General features: G+C 45.6%; 1 protein-coding gene across 1 annotated transcript in view; it reads right to left on the bottom strand.

Annotated features, from left to right (window-relative positions):
- ENPP6 (ectonucleotide pyrophosphatase/phosphodiesterase 6) overlaps positions 1 to 12058 on the bottom strand; it is a 28997-nt gene extending 16939 nt beyond the window's left edge. Inside the window, exons 1-2 of the mRNA XM_008491949.2 lie at positions 11630 to 12058; positions 895 to 1074 (exon numbers count right to left, since the gene is read on the bottom strand). Coding sequence (XP_008490171.2) covers positions 895 to 1074; positions 11630 to 11879 — 430 coding nt within the window. The 5' untranslated portion in view covers positions 11880 to 12058. The remainder of the gene's footprint in view (positions 1 to 894; positions 1075 to 11629) is intronic.
- Between the last annotated feature and the right edge of the window lie 10238 nt (positions 12059 to 22296).

The raw sequence follows: 22296 nt of genomic DNA, 5'->3' as shown, positions 1-22296 counted from the left end.
GAGCCCTTGGCATCAGTCAGCAGGGGCTGCCCTACCCCATTGCACTGGCTGTGCCCAGTGCAGCTCTTCTAACGTGTGGTCCCCTAGCCTGCCCTTGCACAGATGAGGATAAATGCATCCTGGAAAGGTAGCAGAATTAAAAGGTAAAAAACTTGAGAAGCTGGGCACTTTGCAAAGAATTTGGTCTGGCTGCACAACTGGAACACTTATTTTTTGTGTGGGTGTCTAAATGTACACTCCTATTTGTTAAGAAAGTTTTGTTATTATATACCCCTAATAATTTCAGTGGTTCAATACCCAAGGATTAAGTCCCTCCAAATGAATGGATCAGACCCAGAGCAGCTGGGACCTCAGCTGACTTAATGATGAAGGACAAGAATGTTCACTCCAGCTCAGCAAAAGATGCTTTGCCTTCAGCTGGATTTTGCTGTCTCTGCAGAGTAGATTATTTTCAGCTCTCAGCTACTAATTTCCAGGTTAAAACCAAGCAAGCACTGGGAGCGAATGATTACTGTTTAACTTTGATCAGTGGCATAATCTACAGTGTGGCTCCATGAACCATTCATACATGGAACAACAATTCAGCACAGCAGAAGCTACAGATGGGCAAGAAGAACAAGCAGTTGGTAGAAAAGGGAATGGACTGCAAACCAGCGACCCCCTTGAAGGTAGTATTTGGTGGCAAGTGACCTCCAGTGACAAGTCAGTCTATTACTTTTCAGCATATGCAGATTGCCATGGCCTAGGACAAGAGAATTCATTTCTGTAAGTTGTTAGAAAGTATTCTTAAGTCTTGTCTGTATTTCTGCATATCGAAGGACCATTGGACAGCATATGGAGCACTTAAATGTAAAGATGTATCATTAAGATGGTAACAATTTTTGACATACTAACCTGGCCAGTAGTACATGGAAACGTTCTTTTTTTCTTTCATCATTGTGACCCACAAAGGCTCTGATCCATTCCACCAGAGAGGCAGTAGACTATCTTTATTCACACCAATATCAAAAGATACATTTGTCTTTTGGTCCCACATGTAGTTCCCAGTCATCTGATGGACCTCACAGTGTCGACCTTCAGGGATGAAGAGAGCACAATCAGATTGGTGTTATCCAACAGAAGGATGGCACCAGCATCACCACTGCTGCCACCAGCTCATCCAGCAAATCACCTGCATAACTCAGATTTAACTCACAGACCTCTTACCTTGCAACTGCTCATATGATCTTGACTGTCACCTTTTATTGAGGTCCTCCAGGTAGCAGTCTATATCACCCAATTCAGACACCTAAAAGTTAGCAGCTGAAGCTCAGGTCAGCCACCTGTGCTCCCTTCATACCCAATGGAGATGCAGAGGCACCTCTAGAAAACAATTCATGCCATCCTAAGATAGCCATCTAAGGTATCTTGGGAGGAGTTACCCTTTGGAGGTACATATTGCTCTTAATTGATTATAAAGAAATATCACATCATTAGCTTAGCTTGAGACAGACAACTCTTAGACAGCTGAAACTAGAAGAAATAAATCCTGCAGCCTGTGGCCTCCTCGACATGTTGTACCCAATCCACACATACAAACCATGGCAGAAACAGGTGCCATATGTTTGGCTGACATCTGGCTCCTTCTATGCATGCAACATCTACCTTAAAATGAGGCCATTTTATAGCACCCACCAGTGCACAGGCTCAGAGAGCTGCGGGAAGCAGTGTGTGAATTGGAAGGGATAGGAGATGATCTGGAAACATAGAATAACATTTAAGAAACTCACATTTGCCCTCTCCTTTACCTATAGGGCTTATTGGTTTTCCACAAACAAGTGAAAACTGGGCTAAGATCTTTATATATTACTTTTATTTTCTGTGACTGTTAGCTTTTTTTTTCTTTTGGAAATGAACATGCTTTGTTCTTGGTTGTGAAGGCAGCAATAATTTCATCAGACGTTTTCAGCCTTTTTACTGCATCTTAGGGGGTCCTTGGACAACTTTATATTACAAGAAACTCATATATAATAGCCAAGAGATGTCTTCCACTTCTTGTCATTGTCAGAAGAGAAACTATTGTATTTTAAGTGTTAATCTGCAGGTGAATTAATAAAAATGGGAAATGTTGAAGATTCAGTTGCACTGGGAGATCACAATTTCCATATCTTAAAAAGCAATGACTGATGTATGTGTGAGACACTATCATGACTGGGTGGTGAGTCACGATATTGCAAGGATCCAGACAAGAGGTTTTGGTGATTGCACAACTGAGTGTGAGGATGAGAACTGAAATAACCTTGGTTTGCTTGCTTTGAAAAGGCATTATTTTGAGCAAAGGACTCTGTATACTTTGGGTACAGGTGACCTTGAAATGGATTTTGAAGTCTCTTTCCCTATTATTTCAATTATGCAAAGCATCTCCTCCTCCCCAGTAAAGAAAAGCAGGCCTGATTTTTGTGGCTGTCACCATTTGCCATATTAAACCAAAAAGGTTTACTATAAGAAAACTGGTGGATTGGATGGGAAGTAATCTGTCCTCCTTAGGCTGCTAAGTGCTTTCTTCTCTATAAGTCTAAAAAGAGCTAGAAGGAATTCTCTGGAGTGCATCAAAACCACAGCTTCTCTACTTAGAGGACAATCTCCTTTCTTCAGCTTCTTGAAGTCCATGTAGATCTGAGAAGGTACCAACCTGGAAAATCTCAGCCAGGCAGGTGCCAGCCTGAGAAACCTGCAGGTGGGTGCTGAAGATGTTAGTTCACATTTATCTGGTGTAGAGTGTAGTCTTCATACAGAAAAATGAGCTCCAGCTGCTGCTTCTGTGAGCTCCCTATAGGCTTTCAGGTCTGCTGTCAGTTTTCCCACCTCTTTAAGGAACAGAACAGAGAGTGTTCTTTGTAGTCTGGTTGGGAATTAGAATTAATTGTGTGCTAATACAGAAGACAATATTCTGATCACCACATCAGTAAAGTTCATTCTTCCATGGAAACCACCTCTCTTTTTTATGTTGAAATAGAGGCCTAGAAGACTATCAGGCATCCATTTTCATTGCAGACATTTCTGGTTTACAGGGCCAGAAGGGAGCATCAGATGAGCAGACAGACAAAAAAGACACAACCTGGAGCCATTCACGTCTGCTTGCCTGAAGCCTGTGTCCCAGAAAGATCCTGGACCTCCTTTGAAAGCATCAATACCCAACCAATCAATCTCTTCCTTGGGTTGCTCATCCCAATATTTATCATCAGTAAACATGGTTCAGAAAGAATGTGTGGTCGCTAATTTTATTTTTGACCTTTGTTAATCTTCAACCAGGCTATTCTGTGCCTTGCTCACTAGATTAAGAAGCCCTGCAATATCTGGCATTTCTTCACCTCAAAGGAACTCATGTGCAGAATTAAGGTTGCTTCTCAAATGTCTTTTGAGTCACCTGTACAACCCCATCTCTTTCCATCCCCTGTTGTAAGTTATCTTCTCCATCCTGAGAAAACTACCTTTGGCGATCTCCTTTTTAATTATTACAATAGCAACATGCTAGTAAGACAGTCACTAGAGCACACTGATTTTATTATTGCTTCCATTACTGCAGCTTTCCTCTGTAATCAAACATTAAGAATTACAAAAGTTGAAACAGAGCAAAAAGCAGTGTCAGCATACAGATGTTGTTACTTAAATTCACTGCAACTGTAGTAGAAAGCACCCCTTCCTCCAGCAACAGAGGAAAACAAAGAGGGTACAGTTCCCAGGAATATGATAACTCCTGTATCATTCTGGAAGACAGCCAGCAAAAGCATTGCAAGTCTGCATGCTACAGCTTACTTGGACACTACACTTCTTACAGCATTGGCTTTGTCTAAAGCACATTCCCATGTCTCCAGGCACTTTTGTCAGCATTCAAATGAGTCTATGCCAAACAAAGATGAAATTAAAAAAACAATAGCACAGTGATGCTGATCACTGTGCACCCTATATTGACTGTATGTGAGATCTGGAAACCAGAGTATGCACTATTCATAGCATTTGCTACAGAAATGACCTCTTCTTTCTTTAGTGGCCTTTCACTGACCACTGGCTCTAGGGACTGCATGTAGGATTACCAGTAGGCACTATATATAATACAGGGACCACCTGCATCTAAGTCTACTAGATAAAATGCTCTTCTGGGACACTCAGTGATTTTTTTTTTTTTATGAGAGGCAGCATGTGGCAGATGTACAATGCTACATACCTTGTGCTTTGGGCAACAAAACAGAAGAAAGCTGTCTGCACTGCACAAATCAGATTTCTCAGAAAACTCATGGTGTGTGTATTACCCAATGCAGCAAATGCACCATTATCTGTACCCACCTGATGATGGACACAGTACATACATTTAGCTAAGAATACTCTACTATGTAATACCATACCCATGCCTTGCTGCTACAGTGAGCCCTTTCCTCCCATGTCCCAACATGATGTCCCCACTCCCTGGGAAGTGACAAGAGCCAGGAGGGCAGATACAAGCTTAGGTTGCTGAGGGGCTACAGAAGCTGGAGAAGAGTTAAGTTCTTCCATGCTTGCCCCCTTTCCCCCTTCCCCACAATGTCTTTCCTTTGCTATTTCCTTGCTTGAAGAGTCACCTAAATACTGATCCAGACCTGCTCAGCACAGACCTCTTCCAAGCCCCATTCCACTGCTGGATGATTTGCCATGGGAAATGCTCTGCTCACACTGCCTGCCATGAAGAGGAAGAGAGCAGGACTTTCAAGTCACCAGCACCATATTCCTGCTCTGGAGCAGGAGTTGTGGTGTTGCTGTCTCTAGGGACTGACCCCAGCCTCCTGAGAGCAAAGCATCCTGAAGGGCCCAGCTCTGCCTACTCCAATATGTGTCCTGCCCTGCTCCTTCCTTGCTGAGTCTCATCTGCTCTGCTTTGAAAAGAGACACCGCAGGGAAAAATTAAAATCCATGTGCTAAACCTTAACTGACCTGGAGAAGGCCAGAGCTCATGCAAAGCCATGGCAGGGCAATGGATAGAGGAGCTGCAGTCAGGGCAAAGTGGCCCTTGCCATCTGCAGCCCCCCGGGCATAAACATTACCTACATGGACAATTTATGTTCCCAGAAGAGCTTGCTGGCAAAGATTTTCCACTTTTATATGGCCTCCAATACCAGATAGATAAAAAAAAAACCCACCTTAACCTATGTCAGGTGAGAGTTTGCAATCCAAGTGGCATAACATCAAAAGGTATAGAAAAATCTCTGCTATTGTTTTTCTTGAAAGGGATTCATCTTTCATACTGGGACCAGGGCTGGGGGTGCACAAAAATTTCATCCAAAGGGTCCACCTTGGGCTTTGGACACTTACTTGTGAGGGAAGGCAGGTTCATAGCCCCTGGGGAGCAAATGTTCCAAGGTGTTGGTTGGTCTGAACCAAGCAGCAGTGGTGGGCTGAGGGACCAAGCTGGGACCCCTGCCCCCAGCTGAGTAGAGCTGGAGGGCACTGCAGTTCCAAGCACTGTAAAGGGCCTGAACAAAACTAAGTGCAAAGTTGCTGCCTGCACCATCAGGGAGAGCACAGGCCTCTGGAAGTCTGTGGTTCACCAGCTGTGACTTCAGCTCTAGATAAAGAAATACCTTGATACTTGAATGTCCACTTACTGCTGCTAATGGCAGGATGCTATTTGTGAGCCCTGAGGTTGGTACTAGTAAGAAGGATAAAAAAACCTCTCTGATTCAATTTGTAGCATATGAATTTGTGTTAGAGAAAACTTTCTGTTCTCCACTTTGAAAGTGTTTCAGTTTTTTTAACTGGTAGGAAGCAAACACAGATTTTACAACATTTTGTGTACGTGTGAAAGAGAAAAATCTTGGTACTTGGCACTGCAGCCTTTCTGCAGGCAGTAAGTAAACAAAATGAGATGAAGAATGTGAAAATGAAAAACCCTCACAGTTCCCACTCTCCTCTCTAGCCTGTCCTTGCTAGAATAGTGCCCTTCCCCTGACAGTTAATAGTACTGCCACAGAAGAATTTGTGCTCTTTTGCTTTCCAACACACAGTTTTAGAAATGCAAAGCTAATGAATTTAAGAATAAGAAGAAACTATTGAATTAAAAACTGAATGACATAAACAGAATCATTAAAATCTCTGCTGCTGCTGGCCTCTGTGGTGGTTAAAAAGAGGAGCATAAAACAAAAAAAACCATTGTCACCCATCATGCTCTTTGTGTCCTTCTGGCTTTTTTCTCATCTTGGATAGTGAAGTTGAGATAGTTTCAGTGCAGGTGTACTGATAATAAATTTCCCTGTCATTCTCCTATTCCTCCATTTTTTATGCCTCAGACAAAATGCAGGTGTTGTTTGTGTAGTTTAAAAATTGCTTAACTGCTAAACAGAATCTATCATCTTCCTTTCCTGGACCAGGCTGGTGTCTGGGTACTGTTAACAGGGCAGCAGAGAAGAGGCATCCATGAGTGCCATCACCAGATGGGGTTTTCTCCAGGTATCACATAGATGGAGAGTGGAGAAGCTGTGCTGTAAACCAGGAGACTGCACAGCAAATGATAAATATACTTGAGTGTGTGCTCATCAGCCAAAGCCCAGGGGACTGCAGGGGTAGAAGCCCTATGGACATTTGCTCCCAGAAAATGAGGAATAAAAGGGGTGTAGCATACATCAAGAAAACAGTAGTAGATTTGCCATTTTAGCATCAGCCACCAAAGTCCTCAGCAGTCAAGTAGGCCAACACTGAGGGGGAAGAGTGGAGGAATGACGGAAACACAGAAGATAGGAGAAACCTTCAGGGTGGCAGAATGAACCTTGAGGATCATCCATATCCAGGAGATACCATGTTGCCACTCTCCCTCCTGCTGTTCAGAGGAGAAGGCAATGGCACACAAAGGGCTGAGCTGCACCAGTTAGGAAAACAACCATGCACCATCCCTGTATTTTAGAGAAGCCCCAAACATGTCAGCACTGAGTTAGGGCAAGTGTGGAACAGCCCTGAAAAGACCACGGGCCTCACCTTGGGGGTCAGGAGACCTGAAATGCAATCTATTCAACTTCCTCCTCCATCCTGCAGGCTCATGGGATCTTGTAGCCTCTCTGCCAAGTATTTAAGAACAAGCTGTTTCCAAAGAGGGATGCAGAGGCCCCCTTGCCAGCTCCTCTTGGAGGAGCCCTCCACCCACCCCCCTCTGTGAGCAGGGACTCCCTCTGCTTACCAAGAGAAATATATATCTTGGACACAGAGCCACACAACTGACCAGTGGCTGGGGCATCCTCACAGGACCTGCCAGAAAAGACCTCATTTGTTGTCAGGATCTTGGAAAGTAAATCCTCACTGAATTTCCAGTTCAGATGTGATACTGTCCACCCACGTTTGTGCTGGCTGGAGCTGGAAATGTGAGGGGCCCCTGCATGCCCTATGACTCTATGCCCTGATCTGGGTGGGTTAGGGGGGCAGGGGTGCAGTGGGTCCCCCAGCAGCCCCACAGTGCCTGCAGGTGGGCAAGAAAGGGATACCCAAACTCCTTAGCACGAGTTTTTCTTGAGAGATTTGACACTGAGGGCTCTGATGCACTAACATGTGCTTGCAGTGGTTACAGGGAGACCTCAGACTTTCCATTTAGCTTGGCGTGAGATCTCCCTGCAGAGCCAGGCTGTGAGGCAGGGAAAATGAAATATTAAAAGCTCCCTACAGACTTATAATTTTAATTCCTTTCTTTGGAAAACAAACAGCATGTGGTGTGATTAAGTGCGCCTTTTGAGATACATGTATTTGGACTCCTCCTTACGTCCTTTGCCAAGCCCACGTCAAGCCTTGAAAAGCTCTCTCAAACAAACAGCAACAGCTCCTTATACCTAATTCACCATTTTATGCCCTGCCTTTCAGGACAACAACTGCAATATCATAATTGGGGCATGGAGAGCTAGGACACCAGTTAGGATTCTAGCAGCTCAGAAAACAACCCAGCCATTCAAGAATCAGTCTTAATGCCAATGTGGAATTCAGGAGTGAGAATCATGGCATTAATGAAATTGTTAGAGAAAATCACTTTTCAATGAGTGGGATTTTAAGAGGGTATCCTTGGGTTATCCTGCATGCCACCAGATTTTTGGAATAAAAAACTTCTCTGGCTGCATGTCATGCATGCAAAACATGTCATGATTTGTACCAGCATTGACTTGGGTGTCGCTTGGTGCTTCAAGCAAATAGCAGGTCATGATGCCATGCCCTGCCTCACCGCGAGGCTGGAGCTTCTCCCCACACTCTGAATCACTGAGTGACTTGACATGAAGAAGCCAAACCCTTAGTATTTGTCTAGTTTTTATTCTCTGGCTTCCTTTTCTCATAACTGCTGTAGATGTGGAGAAAGGGAAAAGACTCTAGGCAGGCCCTGGGCTCTGGGCTGAGGTTTTCTGTGTCACTCAGGCAAGCTCCAGCAAGTAGCTTCTCATTGTTAAACAGCAGTAGGAAATTTAAGGTGGAGAGGGACCCTTGGAGAGCTCTGCCATCGCCCTGTAGCACTGTCTGACCACGGGCGAGTAACATCCCTCCTCCCACTTACTGTCCCAAACATATCTGTTTCCTTTACTTAGGTTGGGATCTATTCTTCCAACCCTGTCAGTGCTTCACCTAGGATCTTGTCTCAGCAAAACAGGATATGCTTCATATTAGGACACATTAGTTAGTTAGTTCGATCATCAGTTATAGTTGCAATTATTTGGTTCTGGTTCTGAAAATCTCATCATTGCAATTTTGCATGGATATTAAATTCAGACAGGCTGCCCCCTTAAAATCATTAGTAAAGTCAAATGGTGACTAGAAGAGCCTGCAGATAACGGGGAAGCTGTGCTGTGTGGTATTGCTCACTAGTTGTCCATTGCAGAGGAAAGGTGCCTCCTGGCAGGGCTGAAGGGTGCAGTTTGGCATCTGCAGTGAGGCAGATGCTGCTGACCTCCCCAGCCTCTGCCTGCAGGTCTGAGCAGGAGGAGGAAGAGGTTTGTTTGTATTTGAGAGGACTGACCTGTCCCAGTGGTGATGGTGCCTGAGGAGCAGAGTCTCACTGTCTGTCTCCAAAGCCACCAGAATGAGGAAGAACTTCCCTCTGTCACAGCTAAACCTCTCCAGAGTCATGAAGGTTGCATGGATGTGGGGTGAAGGGCAGTGGGGAGAAAGAAGAGGCCTTCCTCATGTTGAATGGATAGAGGCAAGAAAGAAATACATTCCAACTGCAGCTCTTTCATGCATATGCTCTCCTAGACGTGGCAGCTGTGTTCAGTCCTGAATGTATCCAGGGCCACAAGACCTTGTGAATCAGCAAAGAAGGGATTGCAGTGTTTATCTGAAAAAGTGGTGGGATATGATAAACAGGCAGATGAGGACAGAAATTTCTTAACCTTTTAGCTGAAAAAAGCCAACATTCTGTGAAGCTAAAATATGGCAATTTGGAGGTTAAAATATGAGTTTCTGAAGAGCTTATGAAGCAGCAGTGTAGGACAAGACATGAAGAATAAATTTTTGTCATAGTCCCTGATTTCCAAGAAGAAACCGTGGCAACACTTCAGTACCACACATCCCAGCTGCAGACAGAAGCAAACCCGGTTACAATTGTGTCCTATCCCCCTGCCCTCCGAAGAGACCTGACTGGAGAGCTGTGACATCTGCTTTCCTACACCTGTACAGCAGCCATGAGATGGTAACTTGCCAGTCCCTAAGCAGGTCGCCACGGCACAGTGCTCATGTCACCTTGCAGTGTACATTTTTTCCAAAAGCTGTCCCAGCTCCCAGAACAGAAGGTGCACAGACTGAACACATCTAACACTTCACCTGCTGAGTGCCCCATGCTCAGAACCCCACCACCACCTTAAACATGACATGTTCTTTCTGTGGAGACTGCACCGTGGCACTGGGGGTAAGAACAGTGCAGCCATGGGATTTTCCCTGCTGTCATGCAAGGACACAGCATGGGGTTCACGGATACCCTGAGGGTTCAAGTGCAGTCTTCCTTTGGGCATGTTTTCTCAGTTGATTCCTGACCTTAACACTGCTGTGACTCATTTTTATGACCCTGAATTGTTATTTGCAGTTAGTCTGTATTTGCATTGAGATAGTCATCATGAAGGCCAGACCTGCAAGAAGAGTTGAGTTTGGTCTTACAGATTGGACTGTTGATGCCAGCTGGGGTGTAGAAACTCTGGTACCCTAAAAAATGTAAAAAGTCTAGTAGCAGTGATTCACCATCTAAAACAAAACTCTTCCTTTGTGAGTACAAAACAGGATGTTTTCAAACCTCTTTGAAAGGCTGATTACAGACTTCACTCTACACCTACTTACGTAATAGGAGTGATGAGTAAATGTGGCAAAGAGAGAAAGCAGTTGCTTTCACTGCTGTCATCTGAAGGCTTTTTACACATGATGTGTTACACTGGTTTGCCTATGAACACCTAGAGAACAAGGTCCAAACTGGAGTGACACCTCTATTTTAAGTCATTACATTTGCTTTGTTTCCATGCATTTGCATCAAGTCATGAAAACAAAACAAAACAAAAAAACAAAAAAACCCCCCCCCAAAACCTCGTGACACTCTTGTACTCTTTTCTGTTCAGAGATGAGCAAGAGAAAAGCATTCCTCTCCCAAGAGAGGGAGGAGGGGGTTAAGCAGTTTCAAAACAAGCTGAGCACAACTGATGTCAGATTTTTGCCTTACAATGGCATCTGTTTGCTTTTCCAGCAAGCAGTATATGAACCGCTGGATGTTTTATTGTTCCGATCACAGCAGAAGACACCACGTATCTTCAGAGAGGATAGATTTTATGACCCGTGGATAGGTCTGATTTGTTAAATAATTCTGAAAAAAAAAAATCAGAAACTCCAGAAAAAGTTTTCTGCTTCTTTGTTGGGGTTTGGTTTGGTTTTGGTTTTTTCCTTAGGCGTTGCTTTTGGGATGTCATTCTCTGATGTGAAGGGCTCAGCTGTACTGCGGGCACCTTCCCAGTGTCACTGTAACAATGTGTTGCTCCGCTTAGACTACGAGGAAATCAGTTTAATGAAAATCATTACTATCCTCCCAATTTTCTGAAAGCCTCTCCTGAGCAGTCAGAAAAAGGGAAAGTGCAAGGATGCAGAAATCCTTAAAGTCTTTCTATTGGGCTTTTTCAGATTATTTAACCAATGTTAAGACAGGGACACGTGAAAGCAGACAGTCTGTTAAGTTTAAAAAGAAATTTAACTCTGAGCATGCCACAACAGACCTGCTGGCTGAAAATAAGGTCTTATCTAGCCACCCTCAATTTACACGCCTCTTTACTGGCTGGAAAGTCTGTGAGCTGGCTCCGTGTTAATTTTCCGTGCCTACCCCACTCAGTTTTATGTTCCCTCTGCAGCAGCTGTGATCAGTGGTCCCACCGGGGAGCCCTGTCCAGCCGTGCCGGGGTGGTGGCACCAGGCAGGGACCCAGCAGCACAGCGTGAGAGCACAGAACTTCAAACGTCAGCTCTGAGCGGCGTTTCCAAGTTCAGAGAACTTGGAAGAAATACTGAAAACTTGGAAGAAATACTGATCTGCAATGCCTCCGTGCTTTTAAACTCCCAACTAAAAGCACGACCTTTGTTATTTTTACAGCACCTTGAGAGGAAAAAGTCATCCTTTGCTCCGAGGAGCAGGTACTCACCCGTCATCAGCGTGTAGTAATTTGGGTAGGAGAGGCTGGGGAAGTCTGGGGTCATGTAATCCACCTTCACCCCCATGTTCACGATGTCCCGAAAGCCCGGCAGACCCTCCAGCTCGCTGTCGTCGATGTAGTCGAAGCGAAAGCCATCGAGCAGGAACACCAAGAGCTTGCGGTGGGCCGCGACGGGGGGCGGCAGAAGGGAGGCGAGGGCGGCGGCGAGGATGGCGGCGAGGAGGCTGCGGCTCCCCATGTCAGGCAGCAGGCAACAGGCAGAAGGCAGAAGGCAGCAGGCAACAGGCAGAAGGCAGCTGCCAGAGCCGGCCGGGCACACGCAGGGCTCTGCGGCAGCTTCGGGGCTGGACCTGGCAGTGCTGTCCTCCCGCCCGCTGCCACCGCCCGCGTTAAAGCTACAGCTCGGCCCCGCGAGCGGGGGAGGTCACAGGTTAATTACAAGCAGATGATTAACTTCCATCCCGCCTGCGAGCCGAGGGAAGAGCTCAGTACTTCAGTACTAAGGGAAAAAAAAAAAAAAAAAAAAAAAAGCTTCGCAGCGGTGGGGAAAACACGGCGCGAAAGTAACTGGAGCCTGTCAGGAGGTTCCGTGGACTCGCCCGGGAGCGAAGTGCTGTATGGGGGCCCCAGGCCGGCGCAGAGCCCAGAGCCCGGCCACCAACCCACCGGGACCAGAGCCCTCTCACTGGGACCAGAACTGCTTCTCCGGCCAACCCCACAGAGCCTGTGGGGGCTCTCAATGGAGAGGGGCTGCTTGCTTGAATATAAATCATTACATCTCCAGCCACGTGAACTCATACTTCTTATCTTTCTGGCAGTGGTGTGTGATAGAAACTTGGACTGGGATCAGCTCGGGAGGTGCGATAGTGAGTGTTTCAATGGCACAGCTCTACCGAAGAGCAAGCTCACCTCTGCCTAGACCTGAGTCCCCACAAGCAACCCTGTCCTCTCTGTTCAGTGTGGGACTAATTGAGCTCCTTATGCATTAATAGAAAACAATAAGTATCTAGTTTTCAGCATTAGACTGAAAATTTTACACATTTATTTTCTGACTGTTGGTATTATTATCATTACTAGTAAAAGCTGGGTGATGCCAAGTTTCATAGTAAAATGAAAAATTGCTGACATTTTAGTCATGAGTCACCACCAGATTCTTCTGCAAGCCACAGGCGTCTGACTGTACCTTTAATACAATGCTAGCACCTGTTGTACACTGTAATTAAATATCAACTCTCTTTACTTAAGTGTGGTTTATTTTTCTCATATGAAAGGACTTCATAGTATTAACTCTGAAATGCTGCAGGTGAGGAGAAGCTACCTGCTGGATAGAGCTGGGATGAACAGAGTAACTTCTGAATTTCTTAGTGCAAGAAGGAAGGTTATTTCTAGCCCATGTTTCATTCATCATGGGCATGGTCTGTCACAGTTTATGTCTGGGGAAGAGTACAATAGCTGACTGCCACCTCAGTGTGGATGCTGGAACCTCTTTTTGCTCCTTACAAAGCTCCTGATTGCACATCCATCATGTCTAACCACCTCTTACCAAGCACGGGGTTGGTGTAAGCTCAGCAAGATGGCCTTCATCCTCCCTTGCCCCAAACTCTTATTTATACATCTGTGCAACCCCCTTGTGTACTGGTCTGCCTTTTGCACATCTTTGTACTGATGCTGTCCCTCAGCAAGAGCAGCTGTCTGCAGGTCCCTGCTCCCAGGAGGTGGCTGGAGAGGTGCTGTCCCTGCCCTTCTCCCATGGGGCTTACAGCCCAAGAGAGAAGATTCCCTGCCTATGGAAAGGGTGATGGGGTTTTCAGTAGGAGGCAGTTGTTCAAGGCAGGTGGAAAGGAATAGAGGGGAACCCTGAGCTTGAGCAGGGGTGCTCAGGCTCTACAGCTGACAATGCTCATGTTACCTTCCAGCCGAATTCCTCCCTGCCAGCTCATTAAGTGCACTCCTAATGGACATCTTTCTCTCCACATCTTGCCCAGTGGCTCATTCGGCTAATTTACTTTTTTTAAAAAAATGTGTCCCTTTTTCTCTCCCCCATCTCAGAGCCCAGAACACGGGATCATCAGAGTTAACTCACATCAGAGTTAAGCCTGAACCAAGGACTTGGGCATTTCTAACTTCCAGGGATTTTTACAGCAAGATAGTGACTGAACCAGTCCCTTCAGGGGTTTATCCCTTTTCACATAACATTTCCTTTTGAGTCTTCCATTGCTAGATACTGTCTTCACAACTTTAAATCTATCTGTGCTTTGCCTTCTCTTATCTTGCCTGGCTTTATTCATGTGTCTTCTAACATGAACATGGGCATTTTTCTCAGCAAAACCAACTAACTCAGGGTCACGCAGGTGTGTTGCACTTTGGGTCAGAGACAGCTGAGCTGTGGGACCATCCATACAGCCCTATGCCCAGCAGGAGACAGATGGGCTCACAGCAAGTGGCCAGCTGTGTCTGATGGAACAACAGGTTCCAGATCCTCAGTCCAACGCCTGGACCAGACATCACCTAGGAGGGCCGGCAGCACCAGTGTGCTCTAGCCTGAACTTTGATGGAAAATACCCAAATCCTGGAGCGTGAGGGGAAATCCAGAGGGATTGCTGTGTGACTCGGGCAGTCAGGCTGAGATCTGCTGGCGTCCCAGCCCGTGCAAGGCTGCTGCTGCCCTGCCTGATGGAGATGGGGCTGCAGCTGCATGCAGGGCTGGTGAGGACGTGACAGCCTGGGCAGCTGCTGCCTGCTGGACAGCACGTCCTGCCTCTCATACCTACAGAGCTGCTGCTCTTCTCTGCTGGCTCCAGACTTGATGGGGTCTCAGCTGAGGATTTGCCTCTTCACCCACCTTCTGAAAGGAATATACACCTACTGCTCCTGCTGCCTCTCTCCTGGCCGCCAGCAGAACCTGTGCTCAGAGGCAGAGCTTCTAACACTGCTTGCTGAGGATTTTTACTATAGCAAAAACTGTGTGTAATGGGCTTGGATCTTCCTGTTGTGTTGTGTCTTGGACAAGCCCCTCTGTTAATTTGCTACATCTATCTTTAAGTTGAATGAACTCAAAAATGTGTCCAGAAGTCACAAGAGTGATATGATTATACACCTCTTGGCAAACCTGTGAGGATATTTACATTGATGTCTTGGCTTGTCCTTTAATGGATGGCCTCTGGGCTTTCCAGCAGGATTTAGCAGAAGTAGCAGCTGCTGCTCATGAAAGGATGGGATAATCAAGGAGAGTCAATCAAGTGTTCAAGCTGGATTCCCACCTTTCAAGGATGACCTTTTTTTTGGAGGTGGTTAGCCCAAGAAACCAAGCTTCTCTTAGGAGGCTGTACAAAGATAGCTCTTCTGATTATTTCATGTCAGTGAGAAGTAATTCCCTCCTTTGAAGACAGCTGCAGTCTTGTTGACAGCTCCTGAGATAAACTTCTGCCTGAACCAGCACAGCATCACGAGGGACAGTTTGTGCGAGGTACCAGAGTGCAAGGTCTGCTTTAAGAGTTGGAGATTCACAGGTTTCCACTCAACAGATAGCAAAAGCTTAAGGCCTGGGAGGGGTTAAAGGAGTAGTGAGCCATGTAACCATGACACTGCACAATACCAAATTGTGTTTTCATAGACAGTCCCCCCAAAGAGTGGGACTGGAGCCAGACAGTCTAGTTTGGCAGAGACAGACCCTAGCAATGCATTCCATCCCTGCCAAGCAATGTTGATTTGCTTTGGTTCACATTCATTTGTAAGCACCATGTCTGCACAAAGCCCCAGATGGCCTTGGAGGCTCTAGCACAACAATATTTTGATACAAATGCTCTTAGAAAAGCTAACAGAGCCTGAGCTGGTGTCCAGGGACAACAATCCTCACTATTTAGCTGTAAGACCATGTTTAAGAAGAAGAGTGCATTAAGATCAGCCCATTAAGATTAACCATCAGCCCAGTTTCGGTTTGTGCACAAGGAGATAACCCACTGATCCAAATTTTGAGGCAAGATCCTCAACCACTTAGATTGCTCAGGAAATCTTGGAAAAAAGCAAGTGTCTGGGTTTCTGGTTTTGGATAACTGCCTCTACACTTTTTTTGGTTGTTGGTTTGCTTGTTTTGATTTGGTTTTTGTTTGTTTTGTATTGCTTTGTTTTTCCCTCTCCTGCAGAAATCACAGTCATGACACTAGAAATCAAAGGAAGTTCTCAGGGCTCAGAGGATGGTTCAGTCTGTCATGTCAGATGTTCCAGCCTCCTCAGCAGCACAGCTCTATCTGTGCCCTTGGGTCCAGGAGCACATGCAAGAACAAAAGCTGCTAAAAGTAAAACACAGTTTCTCTTTTCCCCAGTGAATTAGAGAATCTAAAGGGGAAACTTGTCCTTCTTTCCCTTCTGGAAGAAAGACAAGAAAGCATAACATGATGCATTGTCAGCTTGTAATTCCTCCTCAGTTCCTTTTCTCCTTCACACGCAATAGTAGTTGAACACTTTGACCAAGACTGCCTGACTTACTTTTCTTGGTTGTTTCTTTTCTCTTGTCAGAGAAGGCATGGCCACCTCCAGACATAAAATCCCTGAGGACAATGATAAGTTACTTTTGTTTCTTTGAAAAAAAGGAAGATTTGTGACAGTTTGTAGTTTTAAGGTCACAAGTCTGTGAAACTAAGGTCCTTCTTCTTCTCCCCACCAAACCCAAGCTGAAAACATCACAGGTGGTACCAGCCCCTGATGGACAGCCTTAAGGGTCTGCTGAAGTGTTCTTTGAAATGTCAGTCCAGGCAGTTGTGATGTTTGGGGAGGAGCTCTCCAGCTCTCTCATTCCATTCTTCACTTCTATACCATGAGTCATGTTAATAACTTTTCTATTTGAGAGAAGTCTAGTGAAGGTGAAGAAACTTAACAAATGTGTAGAGTCCCCTCCACATGGGCTTGGTGCATCATTGCTGACACTGGTTTTCCCTATGGATGCTCCCAGGCAATGTTACCCTTAGGGAACAGGTTGTGCTTCCATTAAATGGAACTAAATCAGGTTCAGAATGGACAATGGCTCTTCACACCACAGCACCATTCAGGAGTGCAACACCTTGTCTCTGAAGACCATCACTGTTAAAAGCATACATGGGACAAATTCACAGGAAAAAAAGGACACCTAGGACAGGGAAACACAAAAAGCACTGTCTCCAGCCATCTTAGCACTTTATGATCTTTTTGAGGGTGCAGAACAGGAGTATTTATTCAGCAGGAGAAACTTTTCAGTGTCTTGCTTAGTACATCTCTTAACCCAGCTATTGCATGACCAGCACCCAGGTCTTCAAAAGCATCTTGTCTTAGTGCTGTTTCTCAGGTAGTAATTGTAGCTCATTCTTCCCCCTTCAAAAACACACAAACTATCCTTCTTAGTGAAGGAGAGAGGAAAAGGGCCAGGAGGACAGCAGCAGGGACTGACATGCCTCCAACATGAATGAGCACTGTGAGCAATGCCCTAAATCCACCCAGTGCTGCTGTCTGTCAGCAGAGGCTGAACATCTGTAGGGCTGAGGTGGGAAGGAGCCTGCAGACATCATGTGGACTAAACCCACAAAAGATGCCCCTAAGTAAAAGCACATTTCATATGTTTAGTGTGTGTTGGAAGTTTATGAGTTCCTAGTGGTTATGTATTAAGAAAAATATGTATTAAGAAAAATAAGCTGATCAGCAGTGCACTTAAGCTCACTATGCAGTGAGCCTCTGACAGTGTAGGAGGTCACACAGGGAAGCCTGCACCAAGTAATGGCATCTCATGGCTGCATGCTGCAGAAGAAACCCCCCACACCCCTGTGGTGTGTTGGCCTGAGCAGAGAACCATCCAGCTCAGGGGTAGAGTATCATTATCTTGGGCTGAAACCAGGCCTCACCACCCCTTCCAGAAGATTTGTGTTTTGCTTGGATATCAAAATATCTCCACCTCTAGTACCTTCCCAATATTTCTAACTCATGTCCCTGCAAAGTTATTACTAAATTAGCCCAAGACTATGCTTGCCCTGATGCTGGTGTCCTGTAATGCAGGAGTTTTTACCTCATTAAGCTAAAAAACCTTGAGCAACACACTTATGTGTTGCAGTCACGTGGTCAAATGGCAAAATCAGGGAGTCCTACCGTATCTTCTGCTTAATCTCTCCTGTCTGGTCATTTCCCTGTATGGTGGGGGACTGTGGTGAAGGATTTTACCACTATTCTAGAATCAACACCAATGGTGTTGGTGGGAAGGGAAACTTGGCAAGCTAATCAAGTTGATCAATGCTAGTTAATTTATTTAGTATAAAAAATAATATTATAATCAGCAAAATAAAGTAATTGTTACTACTCCTGCTGTGCTGTGTCACTAACATGTTCCTCAGGACACTGAGGTTAATAGACCCATTCATATGCCCGTGGCTCCTCCAAGAGAACAGCAGAGTATTCTGCACGTCCACCAGCGCCTTTCACAGCAGTTTCTGGCACTTTGTTACCTTGCTGGAGCAGCAGCTTTGAAAGATGAAAGTATGAGCTTAGAGTCTGACAGTCTTGCACAATCTTACAGTCATCTAGTGCTAGCCAAATGTAGCCTTATTTCAACAAAGTGTCTGGGTTTCAGATTTTACCATTAAATGAGGAGTAATTTGAGAAGCTATATATCTGACGAATCAGTGCCCAAGTGCCTACTTTCCAAGCAGAAAAAAATATTTTATGTTTGATCTTTCTGCTACACTTCTATGTGGAGCACAAAAGAGATTTAGAGCATTGGCTTGAACTTTGCATAGGTACACTGCTAACTATCCAGGGCTGGCATAAAACGTCTTTTTAAAACTCCCAAATACTTTGCATTTGGCACTCTTTATAGCATGAAGGTTATACAGAGTTCAGTTTTAACTTCTGACACCAGTGCTTAAGGACTGTGGGAGCTGGGCTTGCAGCATTACCTAATGAAGAAAAAGGCCTTTATTCTAACAGTAGTTATTTAGGATAACCTGAGAATATTTATAATTAGGCCCCAAAGGCTATCCTTTGCCAGGCTGCCTGCAGTGAGCATGTATTACAGTTTCCAAGCTGCTGCACAGTTTCCATTGCTTTTGTCCTGTGCCACTGCATTTATTTCATTTTGGCTTTTATATTTTTGCTGTCATCAGTCGTGGCTTTTAGTTGCCCTATCTCACTCATCAGTAAGGCTATGCCAGATGATGGAGCCCTCACCTGGAGCAAACAGATTGAAGTCTTGACCCTGCCCAACATGCAACAGCCAAGAGTGTCTGGTTCTCACCCCACTCAATGCTGAGTCACCTCTGGAGAATATGCTCCCACGGAGAAGAGATGTCTATTTTACAACCCAACCTGTGGTCTGGGTAGAGCAATATTTATTCCACATCTGTTTCCCAGCTTTGGGTACTTCTCCATCAGCAAGCTACAATTTCTCGAGCAAAACCAAATCTGAGTCAGATTTTCTAACAGGTAAGGTCCCATCCCTGCCTGAATACCACCAGTGATGTCCTTCCCTGCAGAAGGGTAAGGTCTTATCTTTAAATCAAGGTCAGCATTACTTTCACTAGCAGAGTGCTCAGGTTAGGAAATCCTAACATAACACTTATGGCTTGAGCCAGTCTCGGTGACTGCAGGAATCTTTTATCTGAGGACAAGAGCTAGGACAGCCCTCAGCCCTGGGGGCACCTGGTCTGATTTTTCCATCTGTGTACTTCACAGTTATTTGTCTGAGATAAAGTGACATTCCTCTTTAACTCTGACTCAATGGACTTCAGTGGGATGTGAACCTGGAGAAGTTTGCTCTGAATTCACAGTGTCACATCTGCATCCTCTTTCTGAGCTACTTCAACTTCATGGCTGTAGATCACTGCTTTTCTGCCACAGTCCTGAGATTTGTAATCATATCTTCCAGTTGTAGTCATGGAGGCAATCTGTCAGTTGCCATCCTGCTCCTCTTTTCAAGCATCTTATCATACACATGCATGAAATCACACCTTTGTTTTCACTGAAATCTGTTCTGGGTGTGGAGGCTCCTCTTTAATGCTCCAGTTTCAGCCAACATAAGAATGCTCTTCTCTTTGTATGGACATCCTCAAGGCTATGTGTTTGCAACCAATGCCACCTTTCCTAGAATTACCTAAAGCTCCCCCGTTTTCTTTGTGATGCCAGGAGAAATGTGCAGAGCCTGTTCTCTCCTTGCTGTGTGAATAGCTGTGGACTGCTGGGGCCATCTTCTGCCTCTGGAGGCCTTGCTGTCTCCTGCCCATGCTGCTGTTTGCACAGCTTCTCCTCTGCCCCAGCTCAGCCCATCTCTGCAGATGAGGGAAGGGATGGGCAGAGCTGTGCATTACACTGTTGCCTCTTTAGCCTGGGTGGTCAGACACTGCCGTGTGCTGCTCTTGCTCCCTTTACCTGCAATGTCTCAGAGGAGTTAAGGATGCAAGTAGTTTTGGGTGGCTCTCTAGTTTGTTTGTTTGGTTGGTTGGTTTTGAGAAGAAGCTAAACAAAGCTCTGGTCACCTGAAATGAAGAGAAATAAACAGTAGGAAGGCTTACTCCTTCTTGGGCAACCATCTTCCCAATGGGTCCCACTACCCACAGTGTTTCACTTTCTTTCTGGCTTCAAGACCCTTCTGTCTCAGGAGGTGCTTTTCTTCTGGGACCCCTTGAACCTCAGGTGTCTGATCAATTGCCCTTTCAGGAAGCAAGGAAGGTTGTCATGGACCCAAATCACTTCAGGGGCTTGTTTTGCCATACTGTCCCCTGCATCTATATTGAGGGACCTGAGGTCAACACAGGGAGTCTTGCTGGGCTGGAAGACATAGAGAGTTGTGTCCTTTCCACTGCTCACTTTAACCAGTTAAAACTTTCCTCACTACTCTGTTAGCACCAAAACAAATAGTCCATGAAGACAGCACGTGTGTCTTGACAAAGTGTTGTGCCATTCACTCTCTGCAGCCACCGTGGAAGGCATGGCAAAGGGGTGGTCATCCTGCACAGAACATCTGCTGCCTGACTGCCTGAACAGCTGGGAGGCTTCACTCTGTGGTGAAGCTAATGCTTTGCCAAATTAATTTTCACCTTGTTTCCAAAGAAGCATGAGCTACACCCATGAGTGATGGAGGCCATCACCATTTTCCCTGATGATACCACATCAGAAGTAGCTATGGCTCCCCAACATTTTTTTAGTCCAGACCTATTTACAAAAATAACTGCTTGTTTGTCCCAGGCCAGGGATGCCCAGGGCTGTCGTACTGGGCTCTGGACTGCATCCCTATTGGCACATCCCTGGCTACCCTCCATGGAGTGGAGTGGAAGTCTGCAGCTGAGGTCACATAGGCACAGGCAATGCTGACCCTAAAGTGAAAGGCGTGGGCTGTTCCTCCAGCATCAGTCCCCTGGGGCAGCCTGACTCCAGCAAAGCTTTCTGCATAAACTGTTTTATTTGCATGAGGATCATATTTTCTCTGTTTTCCCTCACAACACTACATTGACATGCTAATCCACTGCGTGGCAGCAAAAATACCTCTGAAATTTCCTATGGTGTTGTCAGCTGCTGGAACTGGACACCCTATAATAACCTTCAGGGCCAATGGCCCGCTGCCTCCAATTCCCAGTAAAGACTTATTTTTCTTGGCATCACTAACATGTGCAAAACCTCACTCTGATAGCTTTTCAAAAGAAAATAGGTGGCTAAGAACTCAAGCTCTTTCAAGGAAATTTGGAACTGATGGAGGGCGACCTTCATGTGAACACTGCCCAGCTTCCAGCACAGAGCAGTAAATAATTTCCTGAATGACTGTCACAAGCACACAAGATCACCACAAAGAACCTATTTTTCTTCCATCATGACTGCCTGTTCGAGATACAGCACTGCAGCTAATGCATTTAGCAGGTGCAAGAAAGATTTGAAAATTGATTTTTTTTTTCCAAGAAAGAAGGTTAGGAGTTTGTTTGCTCTTCTTGTTTGGAGTTTGGCTTATTTTGTAATATTTCTGCACAGCTGCAGTTTCCTGCACATGGTGGAGATGGTTAAACCCACTCAGAGGCAGCAGAGTCTTAGGGTAAACAGTAATACTTCCAGTACTGCAGTCAGGGATTTACAAAGTGTTTTAATGGGGTATCTCAGACTGCATCCAAATGTTACTGCCTCTACCCCATCTGGATTGGAGACCTACCATGGTCCCCACACCTAGGTGTGAGTCCCAAATACAGGAGATGGTGCTCTGCTGTGGAATCACTGCCTGTGCCCAGCCACTCTACATGCTTTGTGCACAGCATTGGAGTTATCTACTCTGTTCCCTGGGGAAAAGGATCATTGTCACTATGGGTGATACTGTCTCAAGTCTCCCTGATGCAGTCTCCTCTCCTCTGATGTGCCAGCAGCTCCTGCTGCCCCTTGCCAGTCACTGAGCCATTCCCTGGGGGATCTCTCCTGCCTAGCATTTCCAGCATCCTCCATTGCTCTGCCTCCATGGCACACTGCATGGCACACTGGTGATTTGCAGCTTCTGTTCTCACGTGGGGGTTAGTATTTCACAGGGGTTCAGCATACCCCTTGGGATTACAGTGAGGTCAGGAGCTGCTCCTCACTCCTCCAGTCCTTTCCAGCAATAGCACAGCTGCCAAGGTGGAATATGCCACAGGGGTTACCTCCGAGTGGAAAATTGGACCAATATTTCCTAAAGA

Source organism: Calypte anna, chromosome 4A, assembly GCF_003957555.1.
Source record: "Calypte anna isolate BGI_N300 chromosome 4A, bCalAnn1_v1.p, whole genome shotgun sequence".
Taxonomy (NCBI): domain Eukaryota; kingdom Metazoa; phylum Chordata; class Aves; order Apodiformes; family Trochilidae; genus Calypte; species Calypte anna.
The sequence above is the reverse complement of the archived record's forward strand: the minus strand, read 5'-3'. Positions and strand labels throughout refer to the sequence as shown.